The sequence below is a fragment of the Plectropomus leopardus genome, chromosome 2, assembly GCF_008729295.1.
Source record: "Plectropomus leopardus isolate mb chromosome 2, YSFRI_Pleo_2.0, whole genome shotgun sequence".
Lineage (NCBI taxonomy): Eukaryota > Metazoa > Chordata > Actinopteri > Perciformes > Serranidae > Plectropomus > Plectropomus leopardus.
This window is the reverse complement of record NC_056464.1, coordinates 18,108,418-18,126,148: the sequence shown is the minus strand read 5'-3', so window position 1 is coordinate 18,126,148 and position 17,731 is coordinate 18,108,418. Positions and strand designations below refer to the sequence as shown.

At 38.7% G+C, this 17,731-nt stretch overlaps 1 protein-coding gene across 1 annotated transcript in view; it reads left to right on the top strand.

Moving 5' to 3' along the window:
• Positions 1–17,731, top strand: part of myh7ba (myosin, heavy chain 7B, cardiac muscle, beta a) — a 52,176-nt gene that overhangs the window by 12,836 nt on the left and 21,609 nt on the right. Inside the window, exons 23-41 of the mRNA XM_042503341.1 lie at positions 707–738; positions 1,481–1,505; positions 2,335–2,629; positions 2,726–2,968; positions 3,083–3,259; positions 3,349–3,494; positions 3,581–3,671; positions 3,753–4,142; positions 4,235–4,361; positions 4,458–4,576; positions 4,703–4,899; positions 4,991–5,174; positions 5,351–5,516; positions 6,127–6,251; positions 6,355–6,470; positions 6,566–6,758; positions 6,872–7,075; positions 7,335–7,460; positions 7,636–7,806. Of these exons, the coding sequence (XP_042359275.1) occupies positions 707–738; positions 1,481–1,505; positions 2,335–2,629; positions 2,726–2,968; positions 3,083–3,259; positions 3,349–3,494; positions 3,581–3,671; positions 3,753–4,142; positions 4,235–4,361; positions 4,458–4,576; positions 4,703–4,899; positions 4,991–5,174; positions 5,351–5,516; positions 6,127–6,251; positions 6,355–6,470; positions 6,566–6,758; positions 6,872–7,075; positions 7,335–7,460; positions 7,636–7,806 (3,127 nt within the window). The remainder of the gene's footprint in view (positions 1–706; positions 739–1,480; positions 1,506–2,334; positions 2,630–2,725; positions 2,969–3,082; positions 3,260–3,348; positions 3,495–3,580; positions 3,672–3,752; positions 4,143–4,234; positions 4,362–4,457; positions 4,577–4,702; positions 4,900–4,990; positions 5,175–5,350; positions 5,517–6,126; positions 6,252–6,354; positions 6,471–6,565; positions 6,759–6,871; positions 7,076–7,334; positions 7,461–7,635; positions 7,807–17,731) is intronic.

The window sequence follows — 17,731 nt, the reverse complement described above, 5'->3', positions numbered from 1 at the left end:
GTGTGCTTGCCCATGTATGGTTACCAGGCATGTGTGTGGCCCTTCTGTTAATAAGGACCCCATCCTTCTCTTTCTCACACACACTCACACGCACACACACACACACACACACACATACACACACCCCCCCCCCCCCCCTCGCAGGTCCCGGTCCATTCTCTCCATCCACTCTCTAAATTAAACAATGCTGACGGTGTCCTCAGAGCCAGGTGGTGACATGTGTCAAGTGGCAGCTGCTCGGGCCCGCCCTAAAAATACAGTCCCCCGGCCCCCTCCCTGGATGCCCGATGGCCCCTGGCCCCTTTTGTCCGCGGCGCCTGTACTTCTAAGTGAGTGCATTGATGGGATATGTGGCGGGTGACAGAGGATTAAAGTCAGCCGTCGGACAGAGGGCTTTAGTTTCTAAATAAACACAGACGCTCACCTTTGAGAGGCACCCGGCATGGAGTCATGTCAAAAATGCAATCAGCTCCCCCACCCTCACCTCCCACCCCGACGTGTTCACGCTCACTCAAACTCACCCTCTAAACACTGACAGGGAGTCCTTGACTAGACGGCTCGGGGTCCATATTTAGGGCTGCGAGACGCCATTCTACTGAGACCGAATCAATTTGCTATCCCTGTTTGGTCACAGTCATGAAACATCAAAAGCAGCATTAGGTGTATGATTTCATTACACTTCCCCCTGTGTATGATTAGATACAAGAGAGGATAGCAGCAGGATTAGTGCCAAAATAAGTAACTAAATAAATAAACGGGGAACTCCACGATAAATCTTTTTGACCTTCGTCTCCTAACTTGATCTGAACTTTACTTCTGCTGGTTTTAACTGTGGTCCCCCTTCACAGTGCTGCCAGATGAACTCAAGTACTACTTCAACAATACCACCACTAGACTTTTTGCAAATGTGTGCATTCAAGTGTAATTATTTTGGTATTACTTCCCATGTAAAACTTAAGATTTTAACAATATTTTTTTCATACAATTGAACTGTCAGTTTTTGGTTAAATCTAGTTTGCATTTGTTCTATTAATGGCAGAAGCAACAGGTTACAACCATTTATCCAAACTTTTGTCCAACTAGTCAGACTGTTTTATCTCTTAGCTAAAGCCATTGATAAATGGTTGAAATAGTTGTATAACTACTTCAACTATTATTTCATACAGGACATTTAGCTATTTCAACTGTTTATTATTTTTAGATCACTACTTTATTGTTTTATGCAATACTTTTAGCTAACTTTTCCATCCATCCATCCATTTTCTTCCGCTTATCCGGGGTCGGGTCGTGGGGGCAGCAGCCTAAGCAGGGAAACCCAGACTTCTAACTTTTTCAACTGTTTATTAGTGTTGTTTCATACGACACTTTTAGCTTACTATTGCAACTGTTCAGTTATTACTTTTAGCCTTATTATATTAGTTTTATTCATTTTTCACATACTAAAAAAATCAGGTTTTACATCATACAACATACACAAAAGCAGCCATAGACTATCTGTCCAGACAGTAACAGAAAAAATAAAGCACCCCATTTCATTTGAGCAAACGACACAATACTCAGGTCCCTCTGCAGCTGGCAATGTCACTTTTAGTGTGCCTCAGTCCAAGAAGGAGTTTCTAATATCATTATTTCATAATGAGGATTTCCAGGATGAGAAAGAGAATCCTTTTGTTAATAGATTGACAGTCTCTACAGGGAGATAGTTCATGATGTTTAACTATTTCTAACCATTTATCCAACACTTTTAGTGAACTGTTAAGACCAGCGATACTCAACATACGGTCGGTGGGCAAATGCATTGTGCAGTCGTCATTTATTAGAAAAGGGTCCCCAGGGCCACACAGCGCTCACCTGACAACCCTTTCCTAATTCACAATGAAAATAAATTGATTCACACTGGTAATTTTATTTTATTTTTTTGCTTAATAAGGTGTCAGAGTGCATTAAAAGCATGAAAATATATTGTGTTCAATAAACAAAGTGTGCCAGGGGAGGATCCTGTGAATCATCCAACAGAGATAGGGGCTAGTTATTTATATATTAATATTAATGTTTGTTTATGAACTTATAACTTATGAACTTAAGTGTCAAAGCAAGTTGAGTGTCCCTGGTTTAGACCTTTCTACTCACTTGTTAATTAGTTTCATGGACTGTCAATCCCAAATTGCTGTGTTCCAGTGTTTCAGCTGACTTAATATGTGGATATATACTTTAATCACCACATAATTCTTCTTTTCCACCCTTTTTTTCAAATTACGCACCTTCTGTCAATTACAAACGTATCCCCTGAAGTAGAATTATACCTGATGGGGAATCACTGTCCGTGTTTATAAGAAAAATCCTCACTCTTCCAATCCCTTTCTTTTTTTCCAGGGAGGCTCTGATGATCATCCAGTGGAACATCAGGGCCTTCAACACCGTCAAGCACTGGCCCTGGATGAAGCTCTTCTTCAAGATCAAGCCTCTACTGAAAAGTGCTGCTACCGAGAAAGAGCTGGCCGCTCTGAAGGATGAGATGGCCAAGCTGAAGGAGGCTCTGGAGAAATCTGAGGCCAAGCGCAAAGAGCTGGAGGAGAGGCAGGTCAGCCTAGTCCAAGAGAAGAATGATCTCTCTCTCCAGCTGCAGGCAGTAAGTGGCACTCGTCACATATTCACACATTCAGCTTTTGGAAAAACAGATAGTGGTGTGGGAGTGCATTGGATGCATATTCTTTCTCCCGTGTAGGAGCAAGACAATCTTGCAGATGCAGAGGACCGCTGTGATCTGCTCATCAAAACAAAGATCCAGCTGGAGGCCAAAGTGAAAGAAATCATGGAGAGGCTGGAGGACGAGGAGGAGATGAGTGCTAATGTGCTCGCCAAGAAGCGCAAGCTAGAGGACGAGTGCGCTGAGCTGAAGAAAGACATTGATGATCTTGAGATCACTCTAGCCAAAGTGGAAAAGGAGAAACATGCCACTGAAAACAAGGTAAGGAAACTTGTAAAGGAGTGAAACGTGTGCCAAGAGGCCACAAAAATAAATGTCTTTTTTATATTTCTGATTTTATGAGTGTCTAATGTATTTTCTTCCTCTGGCTTACAGGTGAAGAACCTGATAGAGGAAATGGCAGTTCTGGATGAAACCATCCTGAAGTTGACCAAAGAGAAGAAAGCTCTTCAGGAGGCTCACCAGCAGACTCTGGATGACTTGCAGGCAGAGGAAGACAAAGTCAACGCTCTGACCAAAGCCAAGGCAAAGCTGGAGCAACAAGTAGATGATGTGAGTTTATTTATAGCCTATAAATGCACAAGTGTTGAAATATCATATGCATCATATGTCAAATTTTCAACCTTTCCTCTGTGCATCAGCTGGAGGGATCACTGGAACAGGAGAAGAAACTTCGTATGGACCTGGAACGCGTCAAACGTAAACTGGAGGGAGACCTGAAAATGTCCTTGGAGTCGGTTATGGACTTGGAGAATGACAAGCAGCAACTTGAAGAGCTCCTAAAAAAGTACGTTTTCATATATCCATATAAAACATGATCTTGCTATTAAGTAGAGATGAACAATGATTGACAAATACTTCTTTTTTTACCAGGAAAGACTTTGAAATTAATGGGATTGGCGCAAGGATTGAAGATGAGCAAGCTTTGGTCAATCAGCTCCAGAAGAAGATAAAAGAGCTGCAGGTGAAATTAGTCTCTTAATCTCTACTAGAACAGATTTATGACATAATTTTGACAAAATAATTGACCATTGCTTTTCTTCAGGCCCGCACAGAGGAGCTGGAGGAGGAGCTGGAGGCCGACCGGGCCTGCAGGGCTAAAGTGGAGAAGCAGCGTGGCGATGTTGCTCGAGAACTCGAAGAGCTGAGCGAGCGCCTGGAGGAGGCTGGCGGGGCCACCTCGGCCCAAATCGAGATCAACAAGAAGAGAGAGACAGACTTTCTGAAGCTGCGTCGTGACCTGGAGGAAGCCATGCTGCACCATGAGGCCACAACGGCAGCCTTGCGGAAGAAGCACGCTGACAGTGTCGCAGAGCTGAGCGAACAGATCGATAGCCTGCAACGTGTCAAGCAGAAGCTGGAGAAGGAGAGGAGTGAGGCCAAGATGGAGGTGGATGATCTGGCCTCCACTGTGGAGCAGCTCTCCAAGGGAAAGGTAGAAAAATTAGGATAAAATCACTAAAAGATATAAGGTAGTATGGGACTAGACTAGATGAAGCATAAAAAATGTCCCACTTTTTGCTGCAGGCCACTTCAGAGAAGATGTGTCGCCTGTATGAAGATCAAATGAATGAGGCTAAAGCTAAGGTCGAGGAGCTCCAGAGGCAGCTCAACGACACCAGCACCCAAAGGGCCCGTGCTCAGTCTGAGAGTGGTAAAGAGCATTTTTCATTTCATCAAAAATCTCACAAATGGATTTCACAGTTCGGTGAATAACACAGACACCTCTTCTCCTCCTCTCCCCGCATAGCCGAATTGAGCAGGAAGCTTGAAGAGCGGGAATCGATGGTCTCCCAGCTCCAGCGTGCCAAAAACTCCTTCAGCCAGAATATTGAGGAGCTCAAGAAACAGCTTGAAGAGGAGAACAAGGTGAGCTCCTGATCACAGCATCAGTCAGTGGTGGTTATTCACAAAACTGGCAGATAGCTTTGCAGAAACTCTAGAGTTACTCCACTCTGACTAACTGCTCTCTATCATCATTATTTGTCTCGTAAGGCTAAGAACGCCCTGGCCCATGCGCTGCAGTCATCTCGACACGACTGTGATCTTCTGAGAGAGCAGTACGATGAGGAGCAGGAGGCCAAGGCTGAGCTGCAGAGAGGTCTGTCCAAGGCCAATGCTGAGGTGGCTCAGTGGAGAACTAAGTATGAAACTGACGCCATCCAGAGGACTGAGGAGCTGGAGGAGGCCAAGTGAGTGAGATATATTTTTGACTTGCAGAATCTGATGGTAACCAATGGTCGTTTGAACGCATGAGCACCAAATGTGTTTGCCTCTCATTAGGAAGAAGCTGGTGACACGTCTGCAGGACGCTGAAGAGACAGTGGAGGCTTCCAATGCCAAGTGCTCCTCTCTGGAGAAGACTAAACATCGGCTTCAGACAGAGATCGAGGATCTGGTCATTGATCTGGAGCGCGCCAATGCTGCAGCTGCTGCCCTGGACAAGAAGCAACGCAACTTTGACAAGGTATTAGCAGATGGCGACTATTAGAAGATTGCTTTTGCTGCCCTTAAAAGAAATCACCCTAGTTAGTTAGATTACCAATTGTTAGTTTGTACATTCATTTCATTACTTGGTGCCTTAGTAGGATTGGGTTTTGGCACCAACTCATGATCTTGGCTCCTCTGTCTTGTTCCCTCCAGGTGTTGGCTGAGTGGAAACAGAAGTATGAAGAGTGTCAGTCAGAGCTGGAGGCCTCTCAAAAAGAGTCTCGTGGCCTGAGCACAGAGCTCTTCAAGCTGAAGAACTGCTACGAGGAGACTCTCGATCATCTTGAGACCATGAAGAGGGAGAACAAGAACCTCCAAGGTACCTAACGTTGTAGCTCACATCATGAATACCCAGTTAAAAAGGCTTCATTAAAGGAACAGTGTTTAAAATTTAGGAGGATTTAGTGGAAACGAGTGGTGAGGGTTGCAGATTGCAACCAGCTGAAACTTCTCCTGGTGAGAATTCTTGGTGTTCATGAGTTTTTTTACAGGGGGCCAAATTATCCATAGAGGTCTCTTCCTCTCCAAAACAAACAGCCCGGGTGATTGAAACCGGGAAAAACACTTCATAAAGCAGTTTAACATAAAAAAGGAGGGGTTTCTAACCACCAAAGCGTGTATGACTCTCTCTAGATCAAGTGTTTGTCATCTCCGTTCTGGGCTTCTGTAGAAACGTGGCTGTGCAACATTGCAATTTTTGCATAGACAAGGACCTGCTCCTGTATGTAGATATGAAATGCTCATTGTAAAGTAACAAGAACACAACAATTTTTAAGAAGCGATAATACACTAATGAAAACACACTGTATTTACTTTCTGCCAATGTTTCCCCCTAAATCATATATGATAGACCTTTAAAACCATATCATTAGATTTACCTCGACCTAATGCAAAATGTAAAAACAAAAAATCTATCTCTACTCCCCCAGAGGAGATCGCTGATCTGACAGATCAAATCAGTCAGGGAGCGAAGACCATCAACGAGCTGGAGAAAATTAAGAAGGGTCTGGACATGGAGAAAAGCGAGATTCAAGCTGCCCTGGAGGAAGCTGAAGTAAGCAGTTTGCTGAGTTCTCGCTCTTCCTCCTTCTTGTGGTCAGGGGATATTTTTTGGACCCGCAGGATATCCTCCAGCATTAAATGTCTGTCTTTCTCAGGGCACTCTGGAGCACGAAGAAAGCAAAACTCTCCGCATCCAGCTGGAGCTCAACCAAATCAAGACTGACGTTGACAGAAAACTGGCGGAAAAGGATGAGGAAATTGACAACCTTCGGTGAGATTCAATGATTGCTTTTCTTGTCCTATATAGCAGGTCTGTGACTCCAACAGCACTTCGTACAAACAATGGTCCCTCCGTGTTGTCTGTAGCCGTAACCACCAGAGAACCCTGGAGTCTATGCAGGCCACCCTGGATGCCGAGGCCAAGTCTCGCAACGAGGCAGTGCGCCTGAGGAAGAAGATGGAAGGCGACCTGAATGAGATGGAGGTGCAGCTGAATCATGCCAACAGGCAGGCTGCAGAGTCCCAGAAACTCCTGAGAAACCTGCAGGTGCAGATCAAGGTGAGTCCATCCAGCAGCCGGTCGGTGAACTTACCTGATTCCTTAGATACATTAGTACACAGAATAAATTTCATCCATCTAAATCTAAACTTGTACATAATCTGTGCACCCAGGACATCCAGTTGGAGCTGGATGACACTCTTCACAAGAACGAGGAGCTGAAGGAGCAGGTGGCAGTGACGGAGCGCCGCAACAACCTACTGACTGCTGAGGTGGAGGAGCTAAGGGCTCTGCTGGAGCAGAACGACCGTTCACGCAAGTTAGCTGAACATGAGCTGCTGGAGGCCACTGAGAGAGTCAACCTGTTGCACTCCCAAGTAGGAAGAAGCATTTAAAACTGCCCTGCAGTGCATGACAATTAAATCACTTAAATTAAATAAAATGATGGCCACTTTTTTTCAAGATAACTTATGTTAATGGTTGTTAGCTGAAAATGTTCTGCAAAAACAAGCAATTCTTGCCTGTTTGTTATGCTCTGATTCACCTGGGCGGATTATTGATGGTATGTTAGTCCTTTGAATCCCAGTTTCAGAAATTGAGAAAGCAAACTGAAAACAAGACTCTTTTTTGCTGCAGAACACTGGGCTCATCAACCACAAGAAGAAGCTGGAGAACGATCTGTCCACACTGTCAAATGAGGTGGATGATGCCGTGCAGGAGTGCCGCAATGCAGAGGAGAAGGCCAAAAAGGCCATCACTGATGTAAGATCTGTAAGATAGTTACACTATTGCATAACTGGAAAAAACAAATTTGCAGATAGTTTGATATTGATCTGGTTTTCTACCCAACCTTCACTGTGTTTGTAATACTCCGTAATTTCTTTTCTACTGTAACATGACTTCATGTTCATTTACCACTTATCCTTAATTCTTGTAGGCAGCCATGATGGCAGAGGAGCTGAAGAAGGAGCAGGACACAAGCGCCCATCTGGAGAGGATGAAGAAGAACATGGAGCAAACCATAAAGGATCTGCAGATGCGTTTGGATGAAGCTGAGCAGATCGCCCTCAAGGGTGGCAAGAAGCAGGTCCAGAAGCTGGAGGCCAGGGTGAGAGATCAGACAAATAAAATGTTTGTCATCACCATTGAGAGAGAATAATTAAATGCACACCACGACGGTCCAAGGCTATCAAAAAAAGCATATATTGAAAAATAAATACTATACCACAGCTTTGTAAACCGCATGTATGATTACGTTATCTTACATACTATACTAAACCATTTTAAACATTTTTTACATGTTTTACTCTCCTCGCATTATACTGTGACTTTATCAACTGTTTTTTTTCGACGTGCTACAGTAATACTTATTTTCGACATACCAGCCTATGACTTTTTTCCTCAGACTGTCCTATGACTTTTGTAGTTTTTTTCTTTTAATGCTGTACTGTGACTTATTTTCGACAAATTGTACTTTGACTTTTTTGGCATCCTGTGGTATGATGTCTTGAGGAGTTTTTTGGTCATTCAATACTATGATTTTTTTGTCATGTTATGCTTTGACTTTTTTAATGTTTTTTTTGGCCATGCTATACCATGACTTATTTGACATACTTTACTGTGACTTTTTTTGTCATACTATACTATGCTGTATTTACTCCGTTTCATCCCCTATGGGGCATAAATCTATGAAATACTATGCCTTATTTTCGACACAGTTTTCCATGATTTTAGATCATCGTACTATCATAAGTTTTGTTTGTCATACTACGACTCTACTCTTTTTTACATACTATGTACTACATACATACTATACCATGTCTTTTTTGTCATAGTAAACAATGACTTCGAGCAGTTTTTACAACATACCATAGTGTCACTATCACTTTTTATAGTTTTTCAATATAATATACTATGACTTTTTATTTTTATCATACGACACTTTTTAAGGTTTTTTTTATACTGTACTATGACAGGTTTTTTAACATGCTACACTATGACTGGTTTTGTGTTTATGTTTTTTGATGACATGTCACCCAAAAAAGCAAAATCAATCAAAATCACAGTGTAGTACATCAACCAAAATACCATAAAAGTCATGCTATAGCCTGTCATCTAAAAAAGCATAGAAAAGTCATAGTATAATATGTCCAGAAAAATTCATAACATAGTATAGCGACCAAAGTAGCATAAAAAAGTTATAGTATTGTATGTTGTCCAAAACACTTTCTAAAGTCATAGTATGTTGACGAAAATAGCATTAAAAAGTTACAGTATACTATGTTGATCAAAACTATGTAAAAAAAGTCATAGCATACTGTCATCCAAAAAAAGCATAAAAAAGTCATGCTGTAAAATGTCATCCAAAATAGCATAAGAAGTCATAGTACAGTATGACAATATGTTAAAAAAGCATTAAAGAAATAAGAGTATAATTTGTTGTCCAAAAAACATTAAAAAACTAGGAGATTAGTATGTTCAAAGCATAAAATAAGCATAAAATATAGTATGAACAGAGTATATGTCAACCAAAAAAGGCCATAAGCCATCCAAAATGACATAAAAAGTTCAAAGTGTTTTGCCATACTATAGCCTTGCTTTTTTTGGTCATTTTTTCAACATGCTATTTTAAGTTGGTTTGGGCCATTTTTGCACGTTTTAATGCTATGGCGTGTCTCAGCACGCTATTTTATGCTGTTTTTAGGTGTTTTCGGCTGTTTTTGGGACATGTCATTTTTTGAAATTTTTTGCCTTAGTATAGCCTTGCTTTTTTGGTCATTTTTTCAACATGCTGTTTTAAGTGGTTTCGCCATTTTTTGCACGCTATTTTATGCTGTTTGGGGTGTTTTTAGCTGTTTTTGGTACATATCATTTTTGGACATTTTTGCCATACTATAGCCTTGCTTTTTTTGGTCATTTATTCGACATGCTGTTTTAAGTTGTTTTTCGTTCGTTCGTTTTAATGCTATGGCGTGTCTCAGCGAGCTACTTTATGGTGTTCTGACATGTTTTCAGATGTTTTTGGGACATGTCATTTTTGGACATTTTTGCCTTGCTATAGCCTTGCCTTTCGGTTCATTTTTTCGACATGCTGTTTTAAGTTGTTTTTGGCCATTTTTGCACGTTTTAATGCGTTTTAATGGCTATGGTGTGTCTCAGCACGCTATTTTATGCTGTTTTGAGGTGTTTTTAGCTGTTTTTGGGACATGTCATTTTTTGACATTTTTGCCATACTATAGCCTTGCTTTTTTTTGGTCATTTTTTCAACATGCTGTTTTAATTTGTTTTGGCCATTTTTTTTAACGTTTTAATGCTATGGCATGTCTCAGCATGCTATTTTATGCTGTTTTGAGGTGTTTTTTAGCTGTTTTTGGGACATGTCATTTTTTGACATTTTTTTATAGCCTTGCTTTTTTGGTCATTTTTTCGACATGCTGTTTTAAGTTGTTTTTTGGCCATTTTTTGCACGTTTTAATGCTATGGCGTGTCTCGGCACGCTATTTCATGCTGTTTTGAGGTGTTTTTAGCTGTTTTTTGGACATGTCATTTTTTGACATTTTTGCCATACTATAGCCTTGCTTTTTTGGTCATTTTTTCGACATGCTGTTTTAAGTTGTTTTTGTCCATTTTTTGCACGTTTTAATGCTATGGCGTGTCTCAGCACGCTATTTCATTCTGCTTTTTGAGGTGTTTTCAGCTGTTTTTTGGGACATGTCATTTTTTGACATTTTTGCCATACTATAGCCTTGCTTTTTTGGTCATTTTTTCGACATGCTGTTTTAAGTTGTTTTTGGCTATTTTTTGCACGTTTTAATGCTATGGCAGGTGTCTCAGCACGCTATTTTATGCTGTTTTGAGGTGTTTTCAGCTGTTTTTGGGACATGTCATTTTTTGACATTTTTGCCATACTATAGCCTTGCTTTTTTGGTCATTTTTTCGACATGCTGTTTTAAGTTGTTTTTGGCGGGGTTTTTTTGCACGTTTTTAATGCTATGGCGTGTCTCAGCACGCTATTTTATGTGTTTGAGGTGTTTTCAGCTGTTTTTTGGGACATGTCATTTTTTGACATTTTTGCCATACTATAGCCTTGCTTTTTTGGTCATTTTTTCGACATGCTGTTTTAAGTTGTTTTTGTCCATTTTTTGCACGTTTTAATGCTATGGCGTGTCTCAGCACGCTATTTATGCTGTTTTGTTTTGAGGTGTTTTCAGCTGTTTTTGGGACATGTCATTTTTTGACATTTTTGCCATACTATAGCCTTGCTTTTTTGGTCATTTTTTCGACATGCTGTTTTAAGTGTTTTTGGCCATTTTTTGCACGTTTTAATGCTATGGCGTGTCTCAGCACGCTTTTTTATGCTGTTTTGAGGTGTTTTTTTTAGCTGTTTTTGGGACATGTCATTTTTTGACATTTTTGCCATACTATAGCCTTGCTTTTTTGGTCATTTTTTCGACATGCTATTTATGGTGTTTTTGGCATTTTTGCACGTTTTAATGCTATGGCGTGTCTCAGCACGCTATTTTTATGCTGTTTTGAGTGTTTTTTTTTAGCTGTTTTTTGGGACATGTCATTTTGACATTTTTGCCATACTATAGCCTTGCTTTTTTGGTCATTTTTTTTTTCGACATGCTTTTTTATGTTGTTTTTTGGCGGGGTTTTTTTGCACGTTTTAATGCTATGGCGTGTCTCAGCACGCTATTTTTTATGCTGTTTTGAGGTGTTTTTCGGCTGTTTTTGGGACATGTCATTTTTTGACATTTTTGCCATACTATAGCCTTGCTTTTTTGGTCATTTTTTCGACATGCTATTTTTAAGTTGTTTTTTGGCCATTTTTTGCACGTTTTTTAATGCTATGGCGTGTCTCAGCACGCTATTTTATGCTGTTTTGAGGTGTTTTCAGCTGTTTTTGGGACATGTCATTTTTTGACATTTTTGCCATACTATAGCCTTGCTTTTTTGGTCATTTTTTCGACATGCTGTTTTATGGTGTTTTTTTGGCCATTTTTTGCACGTTTTAATGCTATGGCGTGTCTCAGCACGCTATTTTATGCTGTTTTGAGGTGTTTTCAGCTGTTTTTGGGACATGTCATTTTTGACATTTTTGCCCATACTATAGCCTTGCTTTTTTGGTCATTTTTTTCGACATGCTATATTTTTGTGTTTTTGGCCATTTTTTTGCACATTTTTAATGCTATGGCGTGTCTCAGCACGCTATTTTTATGCTGTTTTGAGGTGTTTTCAGCTGTTTTTGGGACATGTCATTTTTTTTGACATTTTTGCCATACTATAGCCTTGCTTTTTTTGGTCATTTTTTTCGACATGCTAATTATGTGTGTTTTTGGCCATTTTTTTTGCACGTTTTTTAATGCTATGGCGTGTCTCAGCACGCTATTTTATGCTGTTTTTTGTGTTTTTCAGCTGTTTTTGGGACATGTCATTTTTTGACATTTTTGCCATACTATAGCCTTGCTTTTTTGGTCATTTTTTTCGACATGCTTTTTATGTTGTTTTTGGCCATTTTTTGCAATTTTTAATGCTATGGCGTGTCTCAGCACGCTATTTTTTATGCTGTTTTGAGGTGTTTTTAGCTGTTTTGGGACATGTCATTTTTTGACATTTTTGCCATACTATAGCCTTGCTTTTTTGGTCATTTTTTTTTCGACATTTTTATTTTGTGTTTTTTGGCCATTTTTTGCACGTTTTAATGCTATGGCGTGTCTCAGCACGCTATTTTATGCTGTTTTGAGGTGTTTTCAGCTGTTTTTGGGACATGTCATTTTTTGACATTTTTGCCATACTATAGCCTTGCTTTTTTTTTTGGTCATTTTTTCGACATGCTATTTTTTATGGTGTTTTTGGCCATTTTTTTGCACGTTTTAATGCTATGGCGTGTCTCAGCACGCTATTTTATGCTGTTTTGAGGTGTTTTCAGCTGTTTTTGGGACATGTCATCATTTTTTGACATTTTTGCCATACTATAGCCTTGCTTTTTTGGTCATTTTTTCGACATGCATTTTATGCTGTTTTTGGCCATTTTTTTGCACGTTTTAATGCTATGGCGTGTCTCAGCACGCTATTTTATGCTGTTTTGAGGTGTTTTTCAGCTGTTTTTGGGACATGTCATTTTTTGACATTTTTGCCATACTATAGCCTTGCTTTTTTGGTCATTTTTTCGACATGCTATTTTTATGTGTTTTTGGCCATTTTTTTGCACGTTTTAATGCTATGGCGTGTCTCAGCACGCTATTTTATGCTGTTTTGAGGTGTTTTTCAGCTGTTTTTGGGACATGTCATTTTTTTTTTTGACATTTTTGCCATACTATAGCCTTGCTTTTTTGGTCATTTTTTCGACATGCTGTTTTATTTTTTGTTTTTGGCCATTTTTTTGCACGTTTTTAATGCTATGGCGTGTCTCAGCACGCTATTTTATGCTGTTTTTGAGGTGTTTTCAGCTGTTTTTGGGACATGTCATTTTTTGACATTTTTGCCATACTATAGCCTTGCTTTTTTGGTCATTTTTTCGACATGCTATTTTATATGTGTTTTTGGCCATTTTTTGCACGTTTTAATGCTATGGCGTGTCTCAGCACGCTATTTTATGCTGTTTTGAGGTGTTTTCAGCTGTTTTTTGGGACATGTCATTTTTTGACATTTTTGCCATACTATAGCCTTGCTTTTTTTTGGTCATTTTTTTCGACATGCTTTTTTGTGTGTTTTTGGCCATTTTTTGCAACGTTTTTAATGCTATGGCGTGTCTCAGCACGCTATTTTTTTATGCTGTTTTGAGTGTTTTCAGCTGTTTTTGGGACATGTCATTTTTTGACATTTTTGCCATACTATAGCCTTGCTTTTTTGGTCATTTTTTTCGACATGCTATTTTATGGTGTTTTTGGCCATTTTTTTGCAACGTTTTAATGCTATGGCGTGTCTCAGCACGCTATTTTATGCTGTTTTGAGGTGTTTTTCAGCTGTTTTTGGGACATGTCACATGTCATTTTTTGACATTTTTGCCATACTATAGCCTTGCTTTTTTGGTCATTTTTTCGACATGCATGCTATTTTTATGTGTTTTTGGCCATTTTTTGCACGTTTTAATGCTATGGCGTGTCTCAGCACGCTATTTTATGCTGTTTTGAGGTGTTTTCAGCTGTTTTTGGGACATGTCATTTTTTGACATTTTTGCCATACTATAGCCTTGCTTTTTTTTTTTGGTCATTTTTTCGACATGCATTTTTTGGTGTTTTTGGCCATTTTTGCACGTTTTTTTAATGCTATGGCGTGTCTCAGCACGCTATTTTATGCTGTTTTGAGGTGTTTTTAGCTGTTTTTGGGACATGTCATTTTTTGACATTTTTGCCATACTATAGCCTTGCTTTTTTGGTCATTTTTTCGACATGCTATTTTATGGTGTTTTTGGCCATTTTTTGCACGTTTTAATGCTATGGCGTGTCTCAGCACGCTATTTTATGCTGTTTTGAGGTGTTTTCAGCTGTTTTTTGGGACATGTCATTTTTTGACATTTTTGCCATACTATAGCCTTGCTTTTTTGGTCATTTTTTTTTCGACATGCTATTTTTTTGTGTTTTTTGGCCATTTTTTGCACATTTTAATGCTATGGCGTGTCTCAGCACGCTATTTTTTATGCTGTTTTGAGTGTGTTTTTCAGCTGTTTTTGGGACATGTCATTTTTTGACATTTTTGCCATACTATAGCCTTGCTTTTTTGGTCATTTTTTCGACATGCTATTTTATGGTGTTTTTGGCCATTTTTGCACGTTTTTAATGCTATGGCGTGTCTCAGCACGCTATTTTTTATGCTGTTTTGAGGTGTTTTCAGCTGTTTTTGGGACATGTCATCATTTTTTGACATTTTTGCCATACTATAGCCTTGCTTTTTTGGTCATTTTTTTCGACATGCTATATTTTTGGTGTTTTTTTGGCCATTTTTTGCACGTTTTTTAATGCTATGGCGTGTCTCAGCACGCTATTTTATGCTGTTTTGAGGTGTTTTCAGCTGTTTTTGGGACATGTCATTTTTTGACATTTTTGCCATACTATAGCCTTGCTTTTTTGGTCATTTTTTCGACACATGCTATTTTTTATGTTTTTTGGCCGTTTTTTTTTTGCACGTTTTTAATGCTATGGCGTGTCTCAGCGCTATTTTATGCTGTTTTGAGGTGTTTTTCAGCTGTTTTTGGGACATGTCATTTTTTGACATTTTTGCCATACTATAGCCTTGCTTTTTTGGTCATTTTTTTTTCGACATGCTTTTTTATTATGGTGTTTTTGGCATTTTTTTTGCATGTTTTAATGCTATGGCGTGTCTCAGCACGCTATTTTATGCTGTTTTGAGGTGTTTTCAGCTGTTTTTTTGGGACATGTCATTTTTTGACATTTTTGCCATACTATAGCCTTGCTTTTTTTGGTCATTTTTTCGACATGCTATTTTATGTGTTTTTGGCCATTTTTTGCACATTTTAATGCTATGGCGTGTCTCTCAGCACGCTATTTTATGCTGTTTTGAGGTGTTTTCAGCTGTTTTTGGGACATGTCATTTTTTGACATTTTTGCCATACTATAGCCTTGCTTTTTTGGTCATTTTTTTCGACATGCTGCTTTTATTTGTTTTTGGCCATTTTTGCACGTTTTTAATGCTATGGCGTGTCTCAGCACGCATTTTATGCTGTTTTGAGGTTTTTCAGCTGTTTTTTGGGACATGTCATTTTTTTTGACATTTTTGCCATACTATAGCCTTGCTTTTTTGGTCATTTTTTCGACATGCTATATTATTGTTTTTTTTGGCCATTTTTTTGCACTTTTTTAATGCTATGGCGTGTCTCAGCACGCTATTTTATGCTGTTTTGAGGTGTTTTTCAGCTGTTTTTGGGACATGTCATTTTTTGACATTTTTGCCATACTATAGCCTTGCTTTTTTGGTCATTTTTTTTTCGACATGCTATTTTATTTGTTTTTTTTGGCCATTTTTTTGCACGTTTTTTAATGCTATGGCGTGTCTCAGCACGCTATTTTATGCTGTTTTGAGGTGTTTTCAGCTGTTTTTTGGGACATGTCATTTTTTGACATTTTTTTGCCATACTATAGCCTTGCTTTTTTTGGTCATTTTTTTTCGACATGCTATTTTATGTGTGTTTTTGGCCATTTTTTTGCACGTTTTAATGCTATGGCGTGTCTCAGCACGCTATTTTATGCTGTTTTGAGTGTGTTTTCAGCTGTTTTTGGGACATGTCATTTTTTGACATTTTTGCCATACTATAGCCTTGCTTTTTTGGTCATTTTTTTCGACATGCTATTTTATGGTGTTTTTTGGCCATTTTTTGCACGTTTTTAATGCTATGGCGTGTCTCAGCACGCTATTTTATGCTGTTTTGAGGTGTTTTTCAGCTGTTTTTTGGGACATGTGTCAATTTTTGACATTTTTTTTGCCATACTATAGCCTTGCTTTTTGGTCATTTTTTCGACATGCATTTTTTTGTGTTTTTGGCCATTTTTTTGCACGTTTTTTAATGCTATGGCGTGTCTCAGCACGCTATTTTATGCTGTTTTGAGGTGTTTTCAGCTGTTTTTGGGACATGTCATTTTTTGACATTTTTGCCATACTATAGCCTTTTTTTTTTTTTGGTCATTTTTTCGACATGCTTTTTTATGTGTGTTTTTGGCCATTTTTGCACGTTTTTAATGCTATGGCGTGTCTCAGCACGCTATTTTATGCTGTTTTGAGGTGTTTTCAGCTGTTTTTGGGACATGTCATTTTTTGACATTTTTTTTTGCCATACTATAGCCTTGCTTTTTTTTTTTGGTCATTTTTTCGACATGCAATTTTATTGTGTTTTTGGCCATTTTTTTTTGCACGTTTTTTAATGCTATGGCGTGTCTCAGCACGCTTTTTATGCTGTTTTGAGTGTTTTTCAGCTGTTTTTGGGACATGTCATTTTTTGACATTTTTGCCATACTATAGCCTTGCTTTTTTTGGTCATTTTTTCGACATGCTATTTTATGGTGTTTTTGGCCATTTTTTTTGCACTTTTTAATGCTATGGCGTGTCTCAGCACGCTATTTTATGCTGTTTTGAGGTGTTTTCAGCTGTTTTTGGGACATGTCATTTTTTTTTTGACATTTTTGCCATACTATAGCCTTGCTTTTTTTTTTGGTCATTTTTTCGACATGCATTTTTGTGTTTTTGGTTTTTTTTTGCACGTTTTTAATGCTATGGCGTGTCTCAGCACGCTATTTTATATTTTTTTGAGGTGTTTTCAGCTGTTTTTGGGACATGTCAAATTTTTTTTTTTTTGCCATACTATAGCCTTGCTTTTTTGGTCATTTTTTCGACATGCAATTATTTGTTGTTTTTGGCCATTTTTGCACGTTTTAAATGCTATATGGCGTGTCTCAGCACGCTTTTTTTATGCTGTTTTGAGGTGTTTTCAGCTGTTTTTGGGACATGTCATTTTTTGACATTTTTGCCATACTATAGCCTTGCTTTTTTGGTCATTTTTTTTCGACATGCTATTTATGTGTTTTTGGCCATTTTTGCACGTTTTAATGCTATGGCGTGTGTCTCAGCACGCTTTTTTATGCTGTTTTGAGAGTGTTTTCAGCTGTTTTTTGGGACATGTCATTTTTTGACATTTTTGCCATACTATAGCCTTGCTTTTTTGGTCATTTTTTCGACATGCATTAATTATTTGTGTTTTTGGCCATTTTTTTTGCACGTTTTAATGCTATGGCGTGTCTCTCAGCACGCTATTTTTATGCTGTTGAGGTTTTTCAGCTGTTTTTGGGACATGTCATTTTTTGATTTTTTTTTGCCATACTATAGCCTTGCTTTTTTTTTGGTCATTTTTTCGACATGCTTTTTTATGTGTTTTTGGCCATTTTTTTTGCAGTTTTAATGCTATGGCGTGTCTCAGCACGCTATTTTATGCTGTTTTGAGGTGTTTTCAGCTGTTTTTGGGACATGTCATTTTTTTTTTGACATTTTTGCCATACTATAGCCTTGCTTTTTTTGGTCATTTT